Source organism: Bos javanicus, chromosome X, assembly GCF_032452875.1.
Source record: "Bos javanicus breed banteng chromosome X, ARS-OSU_banteng_1.0, whole genome shotgun sequence".
NCBI classification, from domain to species: domain Eukaryota; kingdom Metazoa; phylum Chordata; class Mammalia; order Artiodactyla; family Bovidae; genus Bos; species Bos javanicus.
This window is the reverse complement of record NC_083897.1, coordinates 54,579,573-54,603,299: the sequence shown is the minus strand read 5'-3', so window position 1 is coordinate 54,603,299 and position 23,727 is coordinate 54,579,573. Positions and strand designations below refer to the sequence as shown.

The 23,727-nt window shown below is 41.9% G+C and overlaps 1 protein-coding gene across 1 annotated transcript; it reads left to right on the top strand.

Moving 5' to 3' along the window:
- The first annotated feature begins 6,425 nt into the window (after positions 1-6,425).
- LOC133242404 (pancreatic progenitor cell differentiation and proliferation factor-like) lies at positions 6,426-6,745 on the top strand. The gene is made up of 2 exons (XM_061408561.1): positions 6,426-6,546; positions 6,582-6,745. Exons 1-2 carry the CDS (start codon positions 6,426-6,428, stop codon positions 6,680-6,682), a joined length of 222 nt encoding a protein of 73 aa, XP_061264545.1. The 3' UTR covers positions 6,683-6,745.
- Positions 6,746-23,727: the final 16,982 nt, after the last annotated feature.

Below are 23,727 nucleotides of genomic sequence, written 5' to 3'. Positions count from 1 at the left end.
CTGTCCATGGAATTCTCCAGGCAAAAATACAGGAGTGGGTAGCCATTCCCATCTCCAGGGAATTTTCCTGACCCAAGGATTGAATCTGAGTTTTCTTCATTGCTGGCAGGTTCTTTACCATCTGAGCCACCAGGGAAGCCCTTATATTCCTTATTTGCACAGTAAGCTTCCCAGGTGGTGCTAGTGGTAAAGAACCCACCTGGCAATGTAGGAGTATTAAATGCAGGTTCGATCCCTGGGTCTGGAAGATCCCCTGGAGGAGTTCTTGCCTGGAAGTATTCTTGCCTGGAGAATCCCATGGACAGAGAAGCCTGGTGGGCTACAGTCCATGGGATCACAGTCAGACACAACTGAGGGGACTTAGCTTGCCCACACAAAGAGCACCTGAAATTTCTGTCCACTGAGTACCCTATTTTCTTATTCCTCCACTGCACCAACGATGTTGTTTTACATCTAACAACAACAACAGTGAAAAGTGGTGTGCGTGCTAAGTCACTTCCACTCCCTTTTCTTTGTATTAAACTGTCTCTCTCTCTCTCTCTTTTTTTTTTTTTTTTTGACCACGCAGCCTGTGGGATTTCAGTTCAAGGACTAGACCAGGGATTGAACCCAGGCCCTCAGCAGTGAAAGCTCAGAGTCCTAACTACTAGTTCGAGCAGTGTGTGCTTAGTCGCTTAGTCCTGTCTGGCCCTCTGTGACCCCATGGTCTGTAGCCCGTCAGGCTCTTCCCTCCATGGAATTCTCCAGACAAGAATACTGGAGTGGGTTGCCATGCTTTCTCCAGGGGATCTTCCCGACCCAGGGATTGAACTTGTGGCTCCTGCCTTGCAGGTGAATTCTTTACTGCTGAGCCACCAAGGAAGCCCCCAAAACAGGTTAGTGGTTAAAAACTTTTTTTAGTCTTGCAATCGCTTAAACAGTTAATGGCATAATTGGAAAGGACCCACGTATTCAAATGGACAAAGGTCCCCCTCCTCCCTCCCCCTGGCCTCCCCACCCTTCTCCTTCCCCACTCCCCAATCCCATTCCCAACCCACTCCCATCCCCATCCCACACCTTTAGTCCCACTCTCAGACCTCTGCCTGGGGGCTCTGAGTGCCAGCCATGACCTCTAAAGAGTCTCAAATTGCAAGGTGAGTAATGAATGGAAGCCAAGTGCCCCACTCCCATAGCCCATGACACACAGTGGTTTAACTTCAGTGAAAAAAGAATCTATATAGTGACTGTGTAAAAAAGATGATTCCATCCTCTGGGCTGAGCTGAGATTCCACTGGAAAACCCACTCCACCCCTTCGCCAATCCCCACTCCCCTGCCCCCCACCCCCAAACCCTAGCAAGCAAGCCTCCACTGGTCACCTGAGCCTGCCTGCCTACATGCTCTGGCCACCCCTCGCTTCCCATTGAAGAAGCACAGTCTGCTTCCAGGAAACCAGGTAAGCACCTTGCTACTCAGAGGGGGTGTTTTTCCTGGGACTAAAGTTCTTACCCACCAACCTTGTGGCACGTGGACCAACCATTTTTGCAAAGTTGGCTTTTATACACAATCAACACGAAAACAGACTGGTTTCATGAAGGTCAACCGACAAGTTTCCCCACTGAAAACATTCTTACTAGAAATTTCCCACAATTGCCCTCCCACGTCACAAAACTTTTCTGATTCAACTTAGCTCTTGAATCTCACCCTGTTGTTTCTGCATAGAGGATATCCAATAGTGTGGTCAATTGTTTTTTTTCCTTTAACATCATTTCATAAATATTTTTCCATGCTTGCATTCATGTATTGGAATTTGCTTATAGTTTTTCCCCTTGGTAGATAATGAGAAATCAATAGGTATTTGTTGAATTAATACACATCTTTTGGGGATCACAAAGAGTCGGACACAACTGAGCGACTGAACTGACTGACTGACTTGTGGGCATAGGTAGATGTAGACAGAAAGTTTTTTTTTTTCCAACATTATTTTCTCAGGCTTAATTTATGGGCTTGGAATATGTCAATCAGAGACTAAGAATTTTTTCATTGCTCTAGTTACATATTGCTGTAGAAGGAGTTTTAGTTAAAAACGCAAGGTTTGGACTTCAACAAAGTTCGATTAAGCTGCTTCTGCCTATGCTGGCCATCTGAGGGTTGACTGGTTACCTCATCTCTCTGATTCACAGATTCCTCCATTATTAAATGAGAGAAACAAAGTCTCCCTGCACAGAAGTGTTATGTGGAAGGTGAGTTGGCTACTGTGGTTATTATGATCACCACTTCCAACAATATGGTTTCCCCTAGCCTTACAAATATTGAATTTTATCTTTCATAACAATTAAATAGGTATAAATTAGTACATTTTTTGTATTTTTACTTCCTTGTCCCATGAAAGTGAAAGTTGCTCAGTCGTGTCTGACTTTGTGACCCCATGGTCTATACAGTCCATGGAATTCTCCAGGCCAGAATACTGGAGTGGGTAGCTTTTCCCTTCTCCAGGGGATCTTCCCAACCCAAGGATTGAACCCAGGTTTCCAGCATTGCAGGAAGATCCTTTATCAGCTGAGCCAAGAGGGTTTAACTATTTTTTTCAAGTATTGATTTATGCTAGGCACTTTTTGTTCTGCAAATTGTCTATCCTCTTCCCCACAGTTGGAATTGTACATTATCAAATAATTGTGCTAATGAAGAGCTGTCTAGGGGACTTCCCTGGCAGTTCAGTGGTTAAGACTGTACCCCTACGGCAGAGGGGGTGCAGGTTCAATCCCATCAGGGATCCTGTATGCTGCCTGGCATGGCCAAAAAAAAAAGAGTTGTCTCTTCTAGCCTTTAGATTTGATTTTAGCTGATTTTAACTCACTGAAAATCCCAGCTGAGATCAGTTGTGCCCTATAGTAGATGTATGCTGCTGCTGCTGCTAAGTCGCATCAGTCGTGTCCGACACTGTGTGACCCCATAGATAGCAGCCCAACAGGCTCCTCTGTCCCTGGTATTCAGAATACTGGAGTGGGTTGCCATTTCCTTCTCCAGTGCATGAAAGAGAAAAGTGAAAGTGAAGTCGCTCAGTCATGTCCGACTCTTAGCGACCCCATGGACTGTAGCCTACCAGGCTCCTCCGTCCATGGGATTCTCTAGGCAAGAGTACTGGAGTGGGTTGCCATTGCCTTCTCCGAGGAGATGTATAGTTCTAAGTTTATTTTTTTCTGCATTGCTATCCAGTTGTTCCAAACTCCTTGCTTACTAAAAATATTTTGCTCACTGTTTTAGGGTGCATATTTGACATCTATTAATGTTACATATGCTAAAAGCTATTTCCAACTTCTCTCGTCTGTTCCATTGACAAATATTTCACCTTTAAGCAGCACCACAGTCTTAAAGATTATTGCTTTGTAGCCTGCTCTAATTCATGGTGAGATGAATCTTACTTATTACGGCTAAGACTATTTTTTGGTTTCCTTGCTTATTTTCCTCTTTTAATCAAAACCATGTTAAAAAGTTAGAAAATCATTGGGAACAAATTGTCTTCTTTACAATTATGCTGTTTTTCCATTCAAGAGTAGGTGTATAGCAGGCCATTTTCCATTTTACAAATCACACCTGAAACTTAAATAGTCTGCAAGTATTGCTGAAGTCCCACAACTATTCCCTAATTTAGTCTCTCTTTAGAAAGAGGAGCCAGTTCTCTTTCTAACATTCAGCAGCTGGGTAAGCACAATAATACCTCCTCCCAAAGATGTCCATAATCCTTGGAACTTGTCCTATTCCCTGGAATTTGTGAATATGCTATGTTACATGCCAAAGGAGAATTGAGGCAGAAGATAGAATTAAGGTTGTTAATCAGTTCAGTTAAGTTCAGTCGCTCAGTCATGTCTGGCTGTTTGCGATCCCATGGACTGCAGCACACCAGGCTTGCCTGTGCTTCACCAACTCCTGGAGATTACTCAAACTCATGTCCATTGAATCAGTGATTCCATCCAACCATCTCATCCTCTGTCGTCCCCTTCTCCTCCTGCCTTCAATCTTGCCCAGCATCAGGGTCTTTTCAAATGAGTCAGCTCTTCGCAACAGGTGGCAAAAGTATTAGAGTTTCAGCTTCAGCATCAGTCCTTCCAATGAATATTCAGGACTGATTTCCTTTAGGATGAACTGGTTGGATCTCCTTGCAGTCCAAGGGACTCTCTAGAATCTTCTTCAGAAGCATCAATTCTTTGGTGCTCAGCTTTCCTTATAGTCCAACTCTCACATCCATACATGACTACTGGAAAAACCATAGGTTTGACTAGATGGACCTTTGTTGGCAAAGTAACATCTCTGCTTTTTAATATGCTGTCTAGGTTGGTCATAGCTTTTCCTCCAAGGAGCAAGCACCTTTTAATTTCATGGTTGCAGTCACCATCTGCAGTGATTTTGGAGCCCCAAAAAATGAAGTCTGACACTGTTCCAATGTTTCCATTGTTTCCCCATCTATTTTCCATGAAGTGATGGGACCAGATGCCATGATCTTAGTTTTCTGAATGTTGAGTTTTAACCCAACTTTTTCACTGTCTTCTTTCACTTTCATCAAGAGGCTCTTTAGTTCTTCACTTTATGCCATATGGGTGGTGTCATCTGTTTATCTGACGTTATTGATATTTCTCTTGGCCATCTTGATTCCAGCTTGTGTTTATGCAGCCTGGCATTTCACATGATGTACTCTGCATAGAAGTTAAATAAGTAGGGTAACAATATACAGCCTTGACATACTCCCTTCCCGATTTGGATCCAATCTGTTGTTCCATGTCCAGTTCTAACTATTGCTTCTTGACCTGCATACAGATTTCACAGGAGGCAGGTCAGGTGGTCTGGTATTCCCATCTCTTGAAGAATTTTCCAGTTTGTTGTGATCCACACAGTCAAAGGCTTTGGCATAGTCAATAAAGCAGAAATAGACATTTTTCTGGAACTTTCTTGCTTTTTTAGTGATCCAGTGGATGTTGGCAATTTGATCTCTGGTTCCTCTGACTTTTCTAAATCCAGCTTGAACATCTGGAAGTCCACAGTTCACGTACTGTTGAAGCCTGGCTTGGAGAATTTTGAGCATTGCTTTGCTAGCGTGTGAGATGAGTCCAATTGTGCAGTAGTCTGAACATTCTTTGGCATTGCCTTTCTTTGGGATTGGAATGAAAACTGACCTTTTCCAGTCCTGTGGCCACTGCTGAGTTTTCCAAGTTTGCTGGCATATTGAGTGCAGCACTTTCACAGCATCATCTTTTAGGATTTGAAATAGCTCAACTGGAATTCCATCACCTCCACTAGCTTTGTTTGTAATGATGTTTCCTAAGGCCCACTTGACTTCGAATCCCAGAATGTCTGGCTTTAGGTGAGTGATCACACCATTGTGGTTATCTGGGTCATGAAGATCTTTTTTATATAGTTCTGTGTGTTCTTGTCACCTCTTCTTAATATCTTCTGCTTCTGTTAGGTTAATCAGCTGACTTTAAAGTAAGGAGATGATCTGGATTATCTGGGTGGGTCCAATGTAAGCACAAGGGCCCTTAAAATTAGAAAGAGGAAGGCAGAAGGGTAGGTGAGAATGATGAGATGTGAAAAGAACTCTGAATGGCCTTGCTGGCTTTGAAAATGAAGGTGGGGGCTGCTGCTGCTATTAGTTGCTAAGTCATGTCCAGGTCTTTGCCAGCCCATGGACTGTAGCCCACCAGGCTCCTCTGTCCATGGATTTCCCAGGCAAGAATACTGAAGTGGGTTGCCATTTCCATCTACAGGGGATCTTCGCAATTCAGGGATCAAACCCGAGTCTCTTGCTTAGCACACAGATTCTTCACCACTGAGCCACCAGGGAAGCCTTGTAAACTACTGAGTTGATATTAATTATTTTTAGCAACTTTAGCAAGCTAGTATATTAGCTAAGTGAAAGCTGTGCAAGTATTGTCCTTATACGGACCCTTGTGCTCTCTGCCCTTAACCTTCTACCCCTGAGGCCAGTAAAAATTAGCAGGCCTGTCCTTGGCCCCTACCCTTTTGGCTCCCAGAACATAGGAGATATCTTTCCAGAAATTAGTTGCTTCTGTTCAGGATATTCTATAACCACTTTGTTTAGCCCACCCACTTTTGTTCTTCACCCATCATCCCTAAGACACTTGGGAATCTGTAGGTGCTAATAACTGGTGGGAAATGAATAGGAGAGCTTGAAAGTACCCTCCCATTATACCATCTCCCCAGGGTATGGTGGGGTAGTTGGTGAGTGATCAAATTTATAAAATGTTTACACCATCCCACGACTTTCTCAAACATACATCTTGGCCCTGCATGTCTGGTTCATGGAGTGACCGCCTGCTTTCTCTTATGCAGATGGGTTCTGTGGCCTAGCACCCCAGTCCCCACCATCAGTGATCCAGAGCAGAGGCCCACGAGGGGTCAACGCTGAGGTCACCACCAGGGCGCATGCAAGAACATGATAGCCATCCTCTCCAGTGGCTCGCTCATGGCCACTCATGACTACAACCATCACTTGTGCTCGACTTCCAGTAACAGCTCATGTGGAAGTGCCAAATACCCTGGGGAACCACCCCCACCACTCGGATCTCCCCAAAGCAGACCCAGGACACTAGTGGACCAGCTGTTTCTTCGGGAAGTCCACTCTCCCATTCATGGCCACAGTGTTGGAGTTCCCAGAGCACTCAGAGTCTGCCCAGGTTTCCACCGGCATGATCACCTGTGACCTGGCTCAGGAAGCCATGGGGAAGCAGCAGCCCAGTGGCCAGCCTGGCAAAACCAACTGCAGGCCCATGTCCTGAGCGATCACCACCAACTGCTAGGCTTCCTTCCAAGGTGCTAGGCTCATCAGAACCCTTCCCTTCTTGTCCCCTCCCCAAGACTAAGCAGGTTGCAGCCAATGGAAGCAGTTCGGTTTTTAATATCAAAACAGCAAAACATCAAAAAGGAAGTTGAGAGAACCCCACTCTCTACTTTTCAAGCCACAGGAGAGCCTTCCTTACAACTCATAACCCTGTGCCTTGCACCAAGTAAACAATAAACTCCAGGCAGTCAGCACACACACACACAAATACGTCTTCACTTTCAACTCCAGAAAAGATTTCCCAGAATCACCCGGCTCTAGTTTTCAAGTGTCTGAGAAGTTAGTTCTTAGGATGAAAAATCAAGAAGCTTTATGGATGAGTGGATTTGAAATTTCCACATCAAACCTGTTGTGCCTTTGACAATTAAAATGTTTAGAATTAGAAGGAAAAATGCCTTCATCTCAAAGTAAAAAGTATACTTTCATTTTACTTCCCATGTAAAGATGTATAGAAGCACCAAGTCATGAACCAGATATTGCTGGGTAGCATAAGATGGAACCAAGCCTTTTGCTGAAGCACATTGATAGATGTAATTTATTATAAACCATCCCCCTTTTGGTGGCTTTTATTTATTGAGTCTTTATTCTGTACCAAGTAATATGCTAAATAACTTAAATGGATGATCTTATTTGATCATCCCGTTAATCCTAGGAATTGGTTACTATTATTTCCATTTAAAGACGAAGAAAATAAATATATAAATAAAGATGAGACAGCTGTTGCCCATGGTCAGAAAATGAATACTAACGCATATATATGGAATTTAGAAAGATGGTAACAATAACCCTGTGTACGAGACAGCAAAAGAGACACTAATGTATAGATCAGTCTTATGGACTCTGTGGGAGAGGGAGAGGGTGGGGAGATTTGGGAGAATGGCATTGAAACATGTATAATATCATGTATGAAACGAGTCACCAGTCCAGGTTCGATGCACGATACTGGACACTTGGGGCTGGTGCACTGGGACAACCCAGAGGGAGGGTATGGGGAGGGAGGAGGGAGGAGGGTTCAGGATGGGGAACACAGGTGTACCTGTGGCGGATTCATTTCAATATTTGGCAAAACTAATACAATATTGTAAAGTTTAAAAATAAAATAAAATTTTAAAAAAATAACAAAATAAAATAATGAAAAAAAAAAAGTTAGGATACGAAGTCTGTCTGACTCTAAAGCCCTTGTTCTGGCAAGATTAATACAATGGTGAAGCGCTTGGATGCTAGTGTTAGAGCAATCTGGCTTCCAATCCTAGCTCTGCCAGTTGTTTATTCCATCTGTTTGTTCCTGGGAAAGTTACATAACTTCTATGTCTTCTGCATTCTTCTCTCTAAGGTTGGAATAATAGAGAACTGATGAGAGGAATAAATAATTTATGTACCTAGCATAGCCCTTAGCCACAGAGTAAGAACTCAGGAAAGACTCACTACCGTACTTCCCAGGTGGCTCAGCAGTAAAGAATCTGCCTGCAATGCAAAGCAGGAGATGTGGGTTCGATCCCTCAGTAGGGAAGATCCCCTGAGAAGGAAATGGCAACCTACTCCAGTATTCTTGCCTGGAGAAGTCCGTGGATGGAGGAGCCTGGTGGGCTACAGACCATAAGGTTGCAAAGAGTCAGACACAACTTAGCAACTAAACAACAACAACAAATTAGTCTATACTGTCTCCTATCATCATATATGCCTTCCATATCACCACCTTTCATATGCAGCACAACAGAAAGAGGCAGGTAGTCTGGGTTCTTGTGACAGCTCTGTTACTATCTCTGTAATTTGAAGAATTCACTTATCTATGTTATAGATAACCCTCTGTGTCTATGTTGTTTCATACAAATTGTTAGAGAAAAACTCAGTCCCATCTACACAAAGCTGTTCTAGGGAGCAAGTGAAATCAGACATATTTTTTTAAAAAATCAGAAAAGTATAAAGGGATAAAGATATAATGCAGATATAAGTAATCATTCCATCTATTACTTTACAGAGAATGTAATATCCTATTCATATTTCTACTCCCATTCCCCTTTCTTAGTCTAGCCCTTCTTAGTCTTATTTCTCCTCAAAGAAAGAGAAAGAATAAGATGGATAACATGGAGAATTAAAAAGTTAGAGTGGATGTTTGATGATAATAAAGAATTGGTCATGTTTTGGCTGTGATAGTAATACAGTAGATCTGTTTATTAAAAAGGTTTTGTAGAGACACATATTGAAATATTTGCTGATAAGATGATACTGTGTCTGGATTTGTTTCAAAATAAATCCAGGGATAGGGTAGCAGTATTGGAGAATAGGTGAGGGCACTGATGTATCAAGATTGGCCTTGAATGACAGTCATTAAAACTGGATGGTGTGTGCATGGCGGCTCATCTTATTATTCTCTCTACCTCTGTATATGTTGGATTTTTTTTCCATAATAAAACGTGAAAAAAAATCCAGGGTTTCAAAGTCACATGCCTACAGAGTCAGGCAGGTAACATAAATGAGTGAAGCAAACTGGATGGAAACTGTGGAAACTGGGAAAGAATATGTCTCATCCAAAGGGGGCGGTGGTCCTCAGCTCCAGCTGACTGTTACTGGATAGGGCTGGGCTGCCACATTTTCCAAATTTTTCAAGAGAAGGCAAAAATAAAAAGTTTTATACGAAATCTTCCAATCCTTAAGTGTTGATAACTCATTCAAATATGTTGTATAGATGCTATGCTGGCCAACTAAAATCCGAGAACCAGACTCGGCCTGCAATCGCCATTTGTAACCTCTACCTACAAGGCCAACTTCAGGCAATTTTCACAACTCGGAAGCAGTAGAAAAGTGATAAAAAGCTCTTCCAAATCAACAAAATTAGAATGCCATCGTTCTGCCCTGATCTTCCTCATTACAAGTTCTGCTCCTATATATGCTTTGTTCTCCATCCTCTGTTCCTACCTGTGAGTTTGTCTAACTTTATCTTTTACTCTTTTTACCTAGTTCTGATCTCAAATCCCTAACCACTGAGAACCAGGACACCTTGAAGTTCCAAAACAAGAGGCCTCCTGATAACAAACGAAGCTTTAGGCCCCACCTGACCTGACTCTTCTTTCTGACACATTTTGCTGCTCTTCTTCATGATAAGCAGGTAACTTGGGAGGGTCTTAAGGAACACTGTGCCCTAAGGGGCAAGAGAATGGACTGGTAATGGCAAGGTATCCTAGCAGAGGAGCAGGTCTTGTGTTGTCCATGAAACCCAAAGTATTCATTCCTGACTGACAACCCACAGGGTAGGCATTTGGTGTGTGTTTCTTAGTCATGGTGATGAGGGAGAGGGTGGATCTATTCTGAGACCTCCACTCTCCCTCCCTCACTCCTTCTCCTATAACTACAAGCTTATGAGATGTCTGGGGGGATGATAAGTATACAGTTGATCTAAGAGATGAGGGCAGGCTTTCTGAAAAGCAATGTTTAAGTTGACATGAGAAGGATGAGTAGGAGTTAACCAGATGGCGAATGGATGGAAAATATTTCAGGCAGTGAATGAGGAAAGTGTACACAAGAGCCCCAAGGTATGAGAGCAGTTGGCACTTTTGAAAAATTGACAGAAAGCCGGTGTAGCTGCAGAAAGGAGAAGAGTGGCTAGAGACTGAGCTAAGGTAGCAGGAAAGGGCCAGATGATGTAAAGCCTTGTCAGGTCCAAACTGAAGAGCCCAGTGAGTCCAGGACACTGTGCTGGACACAGTGGAGGCTATAGACACAGTGCAGACCTGGTCCCTGCCTTCCAGGAGCAGACAGTAGCCAGCAGGATATTAGGCAAGGGCCATCAGGGTTGCTAAAGAATGTTATTTGGAGGTATTGAGGAGGAAGTGATCACTGTGTGTGTGTGTGGCCGTGCCATGTAGCATGTGGATCTTAGTTCCCCAGCCAGGGATCGACCCTGTGCCGCCTGCATTGGAAGCCCAGAGTCTTAACCACTGGACCACCAGAGAAGTCCTAGAAGTGGTTACTTCTGAATGGAGGAAGAGAAGAGGCAACAGTTACTTGAACCCTGAAGGATAAATGGAATTTCAACAGACAGAGAACATGGTCAGAGAATGTCTGGCAGTGGGTGCAACCGCACAAAGGAGCAGAGGCAAGGCTGTTCAGAGCTTACTGGAGAGGAAAGGAGAGCAAAGCTGAGGGTGGGAACAGACTTTGAGAAATGATGCTATCGTGCAGTACAGCTTTGGGGGGGCCTTGAATGCCAAGCTATTTTGTCTTCATTCTGTTGATAATGGAGAGTTACTGAAGGCTTTTGACTAGAGAATCCAGTATTGGAGGTAACAGTAATTTACTGGGAAGTCATTCCTTTTAATGGCACCCCACTCCAGTACTCTTGCTTGGAGAATCCCATGGATGGAGGAGCCTGGTCGGCTGCAGTCCATGGGGTCACAAAGAGTCGGATACGACTGAGCGACTTCACTTTCGCTTTTCATTTTCATGCATTGGAGAAGGAAATGGCAACCCACTCCAGTATTCTTGCCTGGAGACTGCCAGGGACAGAGGAGCCTGTTGGGCTGCCGTCTTTGGCGTCACACAGAGTCGGACACGACTGATGCGACTTAGCAGCAGAAGCAGCAGCAGCAGCAATAACAACAGAAAATGAGTGTGATAATATCACTTTTTAAATAGTGTTAACAAAATAGAAATACAATGAGACATATACAAGATATATAGCAAACAGTTCCCAAAAGCATCCACATTTTTATACTACCTCAAATCATGTTAGCTTTTCAATTTCTACTAATACAAGGAACATTATTCTTTTAAAAAAAATAGGGACAACAACAACAACAAAAAAACCCTTAACTTTTGCAATGATCTCAGCAACTAAGTTAGGAAGAAAGCCAGGCCACTTACTATCTCCAGTTAAAAATATTTAGTGCAAATTTTTGGAACCTTCCATGAACTGCTGAAACACACAGTTTAAGCATTCAAAAATCAGTTTAATTACCATATTAGCAAACTGAAAAAGAAAAACTATTTCAATAGATGCAGAAAAACCATTTGGCAAAATATAACCTCCATTCCTGAGTAAAAAAAAAAAACACTTAGCAATCCAGGGATAGATGGTAATTTCCTTAATCTGTAAAAGACAACTATGAAAAATACCCAATTAACATCATGATGGTAATAGACTGAATGCTTTCTGCTTAAGGACATAAACAAGGCAAGGAAGTTGAGGGAGTTGAAGGTATAGTCTCAATTTTCTCTGTGAAGGAGACATTATTCTCTGCCTATGCCCAATTTTCTAACTCTATCAGTTTATTATTGTTCACAGATATTGAAAGACTAACAAAGAAGAAAAAGAAAACTTGGCTTTGGGTAAGTAATGTAAAGCCCAATTCATCCATTAGAATCACTTGCTCTGCAGTAATTCACGAAGCATCACCATGCCAAGCACTACACATAATGGGATATGCACTTCGAGGATTTCAGCTGTAATGAAGCAATAGTTCTCAAACTTTGGTATGCATCTGAATCATCTAGGAATACTAAAGTGCATATTTCTAGGCCCTAACTCCAGAATATCTAATTCAGTAGGTCTGGAGTGGAGCCTGGGAGTCAGAGAATCTATTTTTTTAAAAGCTTCTCTCAATTCTTGGTACTGATGCAGGTGGCTCCTAGACTCCATTGGATATATACTGTAGTAAAGACATCACAAATATTTTGCTATTTGCTATTTAGGTTGCTATATTTTGCAACCTAATTTTGCTATAAGGACATTGGATGATGACACTACTGAAACATTCCAGCTTCAGGGTTATCTGTTTATAGCATCCTAAGCCACAAAGACATACTCTTCAAAATTTCTCTACCCCTGCCTCCCAAGACCCCACTCTCTTCTAGGCTTCCTCCCTGTTCTCTGGCTGCCCACTTGACAGTTTGATAAAGACCAGCTATGTATTGAGATATGTGAAATTCCCAGAGGAAGAGGCATTTTGGGGACCCCACCCTGCTGAAATCATATTTGTTTCTGCTTCTCTGCCCTCTTGGCCATTCATCCCTTCTCTTCTTAGCCTCTGGGATCATCTCTCTTTATCATCAGGGCTGTCTATGTACAAAACAATGGATCACATTGTAAGTGTAATTAAGGCCATTAAGGTCAAAAATAATTCCATACAGTGAAAAGATAACACTGATAAGCTAACCCAAATTACATTTGTTTCCTGTCCACATTAATTTGTTTTGCACGTGCAGAATGCAGGTGAAAGAACAACATGCTGTCTGACAGGCCCTGAAAAGCAGCACTTGCTATGAGTAATTTAAATTGAGCACTACTACCATTTACAGATTGATTCTGCTTAAAATCAATAAGAAGGGAAGGTCTCAAAGCTTTAAGCTGGTACTAATCACTTTGGTTCAGTAACTCCTTGTAGTTAAGTTGTATATTTTTTCCTTCATCTCTTAGTCATTGTAGCCTCTTGAGCACCAAAATGATCTTTAAATATTTTGCAAGTTCTCCTTTCTTTCCCATCCCTGTCATCATATTTAGCATCTAGAAATTTTTGTGATAGAAAACTTTACTTGGAGAGAGTTGATCACAAATTCAAGGCAGGGGTGGAGGAGGAAGAAGCAGCTAATAGAAATACTTCTTAAGAACAATGTCTGGTGCCTAAAGTAACTTTTTAAGTCCCCATTGTATTTTATTTATTTTATTTTTTGCTGTGCTGGATCTTCATTGCTGCACAGGCTTTCTCTAGTTGAGGCCAGTGGGGGCTGCTCTTCATTGCGGTGCCTGTGCTTTTCATTGCAGTAGCTTCTCTTGTTGAAGAGCACGGGCTCTAAGGCACATGGGCTTAGTTGCCCTGAGTCATGTGGGATCTTACCGGACCAGGGATTGAACCCATGTTCCCTGCATTAGTAGGCAGATTCTTAACCACTGGACCACCAGGGAAGTCCCTAAGGTAATTTTATTATGCCATATTGACAACTTCTGGAGAAGGAAATGGCAACCTACTCCATTATTCTTGTCTGGGAAATCCCATGGACTGAGGAGCTTGGTGGGCTACATGCACTCCAAGGGGTAGCAAAGAGTCAGACACAACTTAGTGACTAAACAACAACAACATCGACATCTTCTACTATCAACACAAGTCTTAGAATGAATATTGGTCTTGGAAGAACATTGGTTCAATCTCCCCTTTTCAGACAGGAAAATGGAGATCCCAGCAATTTGAGTTTTGCTTTCTTCTTCCCTCTTGTCCTCCTTCCTACTACCCTTCACTTGCCTCTGATCCAGCCTAGACTCTAAGGTTAGTCATTTAAGTCATTTTATGTCTAGAAGCCAGGAACCCCTGACTCTTTTGACCTGCTTTGTCAGTCCCCCAAACTGGGGAACCCCACTGTTTGCATTTACTAAATCCTCCTTGATTCACTCTCTGGGACTTGCATCTGCTGCTGCTGCTAAGTCGATTCAGTCGTGTCCGACTCTGTGCAACCCCATAGACGGCAGCCCATGAGGCTCCCCGGTCCCTGGGATTCTCCAGGCAAGAACAGTGGAGTGCATTGCCATTTCCTTCTCCAATGCATGAAAGTGAAAAGTGAAAGTTAAGTCACTCAGTTGTGTCCGACTCTTTGCAACCCCATGGATTGTAGCCTACCAGGCTCCTCCGTCCATGGGATTTTCCAGGCAAGAATACTGGAGTGGACTTCCATTTCCTTCTCCAGGAGATCTTCCTGACCCAGGGATTGAACCCGGGTCTCCCGCACTATAGGCAGATGCGTTACTGTCTGAGCCACCAGGGAAGTCCTAAATGCTTCTTTGAGCCCTTCTTTTGGGTAGGGGGGAGCGGGGAGGCAAGAATACTGGAGTGGGTTGCCATTCCATTCTCCAGGAGATCTTCCTGACCCAGGGATTGAACCTGAGTCTCCCGAATTGTAGTCAGACACTTTACCGTCTGAGCCACCAGGGAAATCTAATTTTTCTAAGGACTGGTTTAAATGTTTTCCCTGCCACATAGCACACTAGAAAGTTTTCTTTCTCTTTCATAACACTTAATTATAATACATTTTTAGGAAAATTTTTTGATTATTTTATCCTTCCTACTCAAAGTATAAGCTTCTTGAAAGTGTGAGTCACCAGTCCAGGTTCGATGCATGATACTGGATCCTTGGGGCTGGTGCACTGGGATGACCCAGAGGGATGGTATGGGGAGGGAGGAGGGAGGAGGGTTCAGGATGGGGAACACATGTGTACCTGTGGCGGATTCATTTTGATATATGGAAAAACCAATACAATATTGTAAAGTTAAAAAAAGTAAAAAGAAAAAAAAAAGAAAGTGTGAATCATCTACATAATCTCTAATTCAAGCAAAACTAATCATTGTAGCATGCAGCCACTGGAGCAGATTTGTGCAACGAAAATACAATATGAGCCACATATGTGATTTAAAATTCTCTAGTAGCCATTATTTAAAAGTTAAAAGATATAGATAAGTTTAATTGTAATCATATATTTAAATTCATATCAAAATATGAACATTGCAACATGTAATAATATAATATAATTGAGATATTTTATATTCTTTCACACTACATCTTTGAAACCAAGTATGTATTTTTAAAATTTATTTTTATTGTGATAACATTGGTGTATAACATTGCATACGTTTCATGTGGACAACCTTGTATTTCTACTTCTGTATATACTACAGCATGCTTGTTGTTGTTGTTGTTGTTCAGTTGCTTAGTTGTGTCTGACTCTTTGTGACCCTGTGGACTGCAGCACGCCAGGCCTCCCTGTCCCTCACCATCTCCCGAAGTTTGCCCAAGTTCATGTCCATTGCATTGGTGATAACATACAGATATCTCATCCTCTGATACCCCTTCTCCTTCTGCCCTCAATCTTTCCCACCATCAGGGACTTTTCCAATGAGTCAGCTGTTTGTATCAGATGATCAAAATATTGGAGCTTCAGCTTCAGCATCAGTCCTTCCAATGAGTATTCAGGGTTGATTTCCCTTAAGATTGACTGGTTTGATCTCCTTGCCGTCCGTGGGCTGCTCAGGAGTCTTCTCCAGCACCACAGTTCAAAGGCATCCATTCTTCGGCGCTTCACCTTCTTTATGGTCCACTCTCACAACCATATGTGACCACAGGGAAGCCTTGACTATACGAACCTTTGTTGGCAGAGTAATGTCTCTGCTTTTCAATACACTGTCGAGGTTTGTCGTCGCTTTCCTGCCAAGAAGCAATCATCTTCTGATTTCATGGCTGCCGTCACTGTCCATAGTGATCTTAGAGCCCAAGAAGAGGAAATTTGTCACTATTTCCACCTTTTACCCTTCTATTTGCCATGAAGTAATGGGGCCAGATGCCATGATCTTAGGGTTTTTTTAATTTAAATTTATTTATTTTAATTAGAGGCTAATTGCTTTACAATATTGTATTGGTTTTGCCATACATCAACATGAATCTGCCACGGGTGTACACGTGTTCCCCATCCTGAAACCCCCTCCCACCTCCCTCCCCATACCATCCCTCTGGGTCATCCCAGTGCACCAGCCCCAAGCATCCTGTATCCTGCATCAAACCTGGACTGGCGATTCGTTTCTTATATGATGTTATACATGTTGGGGGGGATGATTTGGAAGAATGGCATTAGGGTTTTTTTATATTTAGTTTTAAGCCAGCTCTTTCACTCTCCTCCTTCACCCTCAACTAAAGAAGAGGCTCTTTAGTTCCTCTTCGCTTCTGCCATTAGAGTGGCATCATCTGCATATCTGAGGTTGTTGATGTTTATCCCACCTATCTTGATTCTGGCTTGCAACTTATCCAGCCTGGCATTTCTCATGATGTGCTCAGTGTATAGGTTAAACAGGATGACAGCAGACAGCCCTGTCATACTCCTTTCTCAATATTGAACCAATCAGCTATTCCATACAGGGTTCTGACTGTTGCTTCTTGACCCGTATACAGGTTTCTCAGGAGACAAGTAAGATGATCTAGTAGTCCCATCTCTTTAAGAGCTTTCCACAGCTTATTACGATCCACACAGTCAAAGGCTTTAGAGTAGTTGATGAAACAGAGGTATATGTTTTTCTGGAATTCTCTAGCTTTCTCTATGATTCAACGAATGTTGGCAATTTGATCTCTGGTTCCTCTTCCTTTTCTAAATCCAGCTTGGACATCTGGAATTTCTTGGTTTGCTTAATGCTGAAGCCTAGCATGCAAGATTTTAAGCATGACCTTACTAGCATGGGAGATGAGTGCAATTGTCCAATGGTTAGCACATTCTTTAGTACTGGCCCTCTTGGGAACTGGGTTGAGGACTGACCTTTTCCAGTCCTGTGACCTCTGCTGGGTCTTCCAGATTTGCTGACATATTGAATGCAACACCTTGATGGCATCACCCTTTAGGGTTTTGAATTGTTCTACAGGAATTCCATCACATCCACTAGCTTTATTAACAGCAGTGCTTCCTAAGGCCCACTTGACTTCGCTCCCCAGAATATCTGGCTCTGGATAGCTGACCACACCATTGTAGTAATCTGGTTCATTAGGATCTTTTTTGTACAGCTCTTCTGTGTATTTTTTCCATCTTTTCTTGATCTCTTCACGTCTACTAGGTCTCTACCATTTATGTCCTTTATTGTGCCCATCTTAGGGGAAAATATTCTCTTGATATTTTCAATTTTCCTGAAGAGATCTCTAGTCTTTCCCCTTCTGTTGTTTTCTTCTAGTTTTATGCACTGTTCAATGAAGAAGGCCTTCTTGTCTCTCCATGCTATTCTTTGGAACTCTGCATTTAGTTGGATATTTTGCTTTCTCCCTTGCTTTTCACTTCTCTTCTTTCTTTAGCTTTCTTTAGTAAAGCCTCCTCAGATAACCACTTTGCCTTCTTGCTTTTCTTTTTTGGGGGGATGGTTTTCTTCACTGCCTCCTGTACAATAGCCAGACCTCTGTCCATAGTTCTTCAGGCAGTTTACTATATCTAATCCCTTGAATCTATTTGTTACCTCCACTGCATATTCATAGGGATTTTGATTTAAGTTGTACCTGGTTTACCTAGTGGTTTTCCCCATTTTCTTTAGTTTAAGCCTGAATTTTGCTATGAGAAGCTGTTGATCTGAGCCACAGTCAGCTCCAGGTCTTGTTTTTGCTGACTGTATACTGTGTAGGCAATGGCGACCCAGTCCAGTACTCTTGCCTGGAAAATCCCACGGACGAAGGAGCCTGGTAGGCTGCAGTCCATGGGGTTGCGAAGAGTCGGACACGACTGAGCGACTTCACTTTCACTTTTCACTTTCATGCATTGGAGAAAGAAATGGCAACCCACTCCAGTGTTCTTGCCTGGAGAATCCCAGGGACGGGGAGCCTGCTGGGCTGCCGTCTATGGGGTCACGCAGAGTTGGACACGACTGAAGCAACTTAGCAGCAGCAGCAGCATACTGTGTATCACTCCATCTTCAGCTACAAAGAATGTAATCAATTTGACTTTGGTATTGACCATTTGGTGATGTCCATGTGTAAAGTAGCCTCTTGTGTTGTTGAAAAGGGTATTTGCTATGACCAGTGCATTCTCTTGGCAGAAATCAGTTAGCCTTTGTCCTGCTTCATTTTGCTCTCCAAGGCCAAACTTGCCTGTTACTTCAGGTATCTCTTGACTTCTTACTTTTGCATTCCAATCCCCAGTGATGAATAGGACATCTTATTTGTTGTTAGTTCTAGGAGGTCTTCTAGGTCATCATTGAACTGATCAGCTTCTTCGCCATCAGTGATAGGGACAAAGACTTGAATGACTGTGATATTGAATGGTTTGCCTTAGAAACAAATCAAGATCATTCTGTCATCTTTGAGGTTGTACCCAAGTATTGCATTTCAGACTCTTTTGTCTGAACAGTATTGCATAGGAACCTGGAATGTTCAGGTCCATGAATCAAGGTAAATTGAACGTGAGCAAGCAGGAGATGGTAAGAATTAACATTGACATCTTAGGAATCAGTGAACTAAAATGGAAAGGAATGGGCGAATTTAATTCAGATAACCATTATATCTACTACAGTGTGGCAAGAATCCCATAGATGAAATGGAGTAGCCCTCATAATCAAAAAAAGAGTCCAAAATGCAGTACTAGGGTAAGTACTCGGGTAACAGCATGCTTACCCCTCCAAGAAAACTTAGTTTCCATCTGTCACCATACAGTTGATCTCCTTTACCAATTTAACCCTCCCCACCATCCCTGCCCTCTGGTAACCCTGCTACTCTGTTCTCTATATCTGTGTATTTGTTTATGTTTTTTCCTTAATTTTGTTTTTGTTTTTATATGACTCATATGATTAAAATTATGCAGTGTTTGTCTTTCTCTGACTTATTTCACTTAGAATAATACCTCAAGGTTGATCCATGTTATCACAAAAAGTAAGATTTCATCTTTTTATGGTTAAGAAGTATTCTGTGTGTGTGTGTGTGTGTGTGTGCTTTTCTTGTTGTTCAGTTGCTATGTTGTGTCTGACTCTTTTCGACCCCATGGGCTGCAGCATGCCAGGCTCCTCTGTCCTCTACTATCTCCCAGAATTTGCTCAGATTCATGTCTTTTGAGTCAGTTTTGCTAACCATCTCACCCTCTGTCATCCCCTTCTCCTTTTGCCTTCACTATTTCCCAGCATCAGGGTTTTTTCTAATGAGTCAGCTCTTCACATCAGGTGGTCAAAGTATTGGAGCTTCAACTTCAGCATCAGTCCTTCCAATGAATATTCAGGACTGATTTCATTTGGGTTGACTGGTTTGATCTCCTTGCAGTCCAGGGGACTCTCAAGAGTCTTTTCCAACATCACAGTTCAAAAGCATCAATTCTTCGGTGCTCAGCCTTCTTTATAGTCCAACTCTCACATTCATACATGACTGTTGGAAAGACCATAGGTTTGACCAGATGGACCTTTGTTGGCAAAGTAACGTCTCTGCTGTTTAATATGCTGTCTAGGTTGGTCATAGCTTTTCTTCCAAGGAGCAAGCATCTTTTAATTTCATGGCTGAGTCACCATCTACAGTGATTTTGGAGCCCCCCAAAATAAAGTCTGTCACTGTTCCCACTGTTTCCCCATCTATTTGCCGTGAAGTGATGGGACCAGATGCCATGATCTTAGTTTTCTGAATGTTGAGTTTTAGGCCAGCTTTTTCACTCTCCTCTTTCACTCTGATCAACAGGCTCTTTAGTTCTTCTTCACTTTCTGCCATTAGGGTGGTGTCATCTGCATATCTGAGGTTATTGATATTTCTCCCAGCAGTCTAGATTCCAGTTTGTGATTCATCCAGCTCAGCATTCCACATGATGTACTCTGCATATAAGTTAAATAAGCAGGGTGACAATATACAGCCTTGATGTACTCCTTTCCCAACTTGGAAGCAATCTATTGTTCCATGCCCAGTTCTAACTGTTGCTTCTTGACCTGCATACAGGTTTCTCAGGAGGCAGGTCAGGTGGTCTGGTATTCCCATCTCTTGAAGAATTTTCCAGTTTGTTGTGATCCACACGGTCAAAGGCAATTAGCATAGGGGTGCATATATCTTTTGTTTTTATTCATTTGTTTATTTTTATTTTTGGCTGTGCTAGGTCTTCCTTGCTGTGTGTTGGCTTTATCTAGTTGTGGTGAGTGGGGGTTACTCTTCATTGTGGTGCTCAGGATTCTCTTGTGAAGCACAGGCTTGTGGAACACAGGCTTCAGTAGTTGCAGCACTTGGACTCAGTAGTTGCAGTATGCTGGATCTAAGGTATGCAGGCTTCAGTCGTTTGGGCACAGGAGCTCATTAGTTGTGGCTTGTGGGCCCTGGAGCATGCAGACTTCAGTAGTTGTGACTCACAGGCTTAGTTTATCTGCAGCATATGGAGTCTTTCTGGGCCAGGGATAAAACCCGTGTCCTGTGCATTGGCAGGAAGATTCTTATCCATTGCACCACCAGGAAAGTCCCATGTATCTTTTTTATAGTGTTAAAATTTATTTAGTTTTTAAAATTTATTTTTTAATTGAAGAAAGTAGTGTGTGTGTGTGTATATATATATATACACACACACTACTTTTTATGTATATATATATAATTATGTATATATATGTATACACACACACACACACACACATATATCATGTGTAAAATAAGTAGCTGGTGAATAGTTGCTATATAAAACAAGGAGCCCAGCCTGGTGCTCTGTGATGACCATATATCTTTTTTTTTTTTTTCATATATCTTTTTGAATTAACATTTTTATATTCTTTGGATAAATACCCAGAAATGGAATAGCTGGATCATATGGTAGTTCTATTCTTAATTTTTTGAGGAACCCCATACTATTTTCTATAGTGGCTATACCAATTTGCATTCCCATCAATAGTGTATGAGGCTTCCCTTTTCTCTACATCCTAACCAATATTTGTTATTTCTTGGTTTTTAGATAGTAGCTACTCTGACAGGTGTGAAGTGATATCTTACTGTGGTTTTGATTTGTATTTCCCTAGTACTGAGTGTTGGACATTTTTTATGTGCTTGTTGGTTATCTGTATGCCTTCTTTGGAAAAATGTCTATTCAACTCTTCTGTCCATTGTTTAATTGGGTTATTTGTTTGCTTTTATTGTTTAGTTGTATGAGTTCTTTATATATTGTGGATACCAACTTCTTATCAGATATGTGATTTGCAAATATCTTCTCCCCTTCGGTAGATTGTCTTTTTGTTTTATTGATGGCTCCTTTGTGGCTCAGATGGTAAAGCATCTGCCTACGATGCAGGAGACCTGGGTTCAATTCCTGAGTGGGGAAGATTCCCTGGAGAAGGAAATGGCAACCCACTCCAGTACTCTCACCTGGAAAATCCCATAGACGGAGGAGCCTGGTGAGCTACAGTCCATGGGGTTTCAAAGAGTCGGACACGACTGAGCGACTTCCCTTCCCTTGCTGTGCAGAAGCTTTTAAGTTTGATTCAGTCCTATTTATTTTTGCCTTGCTTCTCTTGCCTGAGTAGACATATCCAGAAAGATTGCTAAGACTGATGTCAAAGAGCATGCTGCCTATGCTTCTAAGAGTTTTATGATGTCAAAGAGCATGCTGCCTATACTTCTAAGAGTTTTATGGTTTCAAGATTTTCATTCAAGCTTTTAATACATTTTGAATTGATTTTTGTGTATAGTGTAACATAACCATCTAATTTAATTTTTTTTTCATGTGGCTGTGCAGTTTTCTCAACATCTTTTATTGAAGAGATGCTCTTTTCTCCATTGTATGTTCTTTGCTCTTTTGTCATAAATTAGTTGTCCATATATGTAAGGGTTTATTTCTGGTATCTCAATTCTGTTCCATTGATCTATGTAACTGTTTTTCTGACAATATTATGCTGTTTTGATTATAGTTATGCTGTTTTGTAATATAGTTTGAAATCAAGGCATGAGATACCTGCAGCTTTGTTCTTTCTTTTCAGCATCGCTTTGGCTTCCCAGATGCTCTGACTCTGTGACCCCCTGGACTGTAGCCCACCAGGCTCCTCTGTCCATGAGATTCTCCCAGCAAGAATACTGGAGTAGGGTGACATTTCCTCCTCCAGGGGATCTTCCCCACCCAGGATCGAACCCATGTCACTTAAGTCTCCTGCATTGGCAGGAGGATTCTTTACCACTAGTGCCACACCAGAAGCCCATTAGTATGGCTTTGTAATAAGGTTTGAAATCAAGACATGAAATACCTGCAGCTTTGTTCTCTCTTCTCAGGATTCCTTTGACTAGTCAGAGCCTTTTGTGGTCCCACATAAATTTTAGAGTTTTTGGTTCTATTTCTGTGAAAAATGTCCTGTGAATTTTTAAACTAATTGCATTAGATCTGTAGATTGTTTCTAGGTAATGTGGACACTTAATAATATTAATTCTGCCAATTCATGAGCATGGAATGTCTTTCCATTCATTTGTGTCATCTTTAGTTTCTTTCAGCAGTGTCTTATAGTTTTTAATGTTACAGGTCTTTCACCTCCTTGGTTAAATTACCAGGTGTGTATTTAAAATTTACAGCACATCTCTGAAGTAGTTACATTTCAAGTGCTCAATAGTCCCTTGTGGCTAGTGGCTATCAAATTGGACAGTGAAGTTCAGCAGTCTTGCTGCCTAGGTTCAAATCCCAGCTCTATAATTTATAGCTGTGTAATCTGGACTAATTGCTTTAATGCATATGTTCCTCAACGTGAATATCAAAAAATAAAATGGGAACAATAATTGTACCTACCTCATAGGGTGCAGTAAAGATAAATGAGAAAATGTGAGTAGAAGGCTTTAGTGTTATCATCTTTGTAATTACAGCAGCATCCAGAGAACATCCATGGTTTCCAACTAATGAATGTTTATTGAATTGAACTGAATTCTGCTCAGAGTTCCTCAAATAGCAGAGGGATTAAAAAGTAATGCTTTGACAGGTGAATGGATAAAGAAGATGTGGTAGAGATACACAGTGGAATACTGCATGCATACATGCTAAGTTGCTTTACTTGTGTCTGACTCATTTTGACTCCTTCTGGGGATATTCGCAATGCAGGGATTGAACCTGAGTCTCTTATGTCTCTTGAATTGGCAGACAGGCAGGTTCTTTACCATTAGCGCCATCTGGGAAGCCCACAATGGAATACTACTCAGGCATAAAAAGGAATGAAATAATGTCATTTGCAGCAACATGGATGCAACTAGAAATTATCATACTAAGTGAAATAAGTTGGAAAAGACAAATACCATATATTATCACTAATGTGTGGAATCTAAAGTGAAAGTGAAAGTTGCTCAGTCGTGTCTGACTCTTTGTGACCCCATCGACTATATAGGCCATGGAATTCTCCAGGCAGGAATACTGGAGTGGGTAGCCTTTCCCTTCTCCAGGGGATCTTCCCAACCCAGGGATCGAACTTGGGTCTCCCACATTGCAGGTGCATTCTTT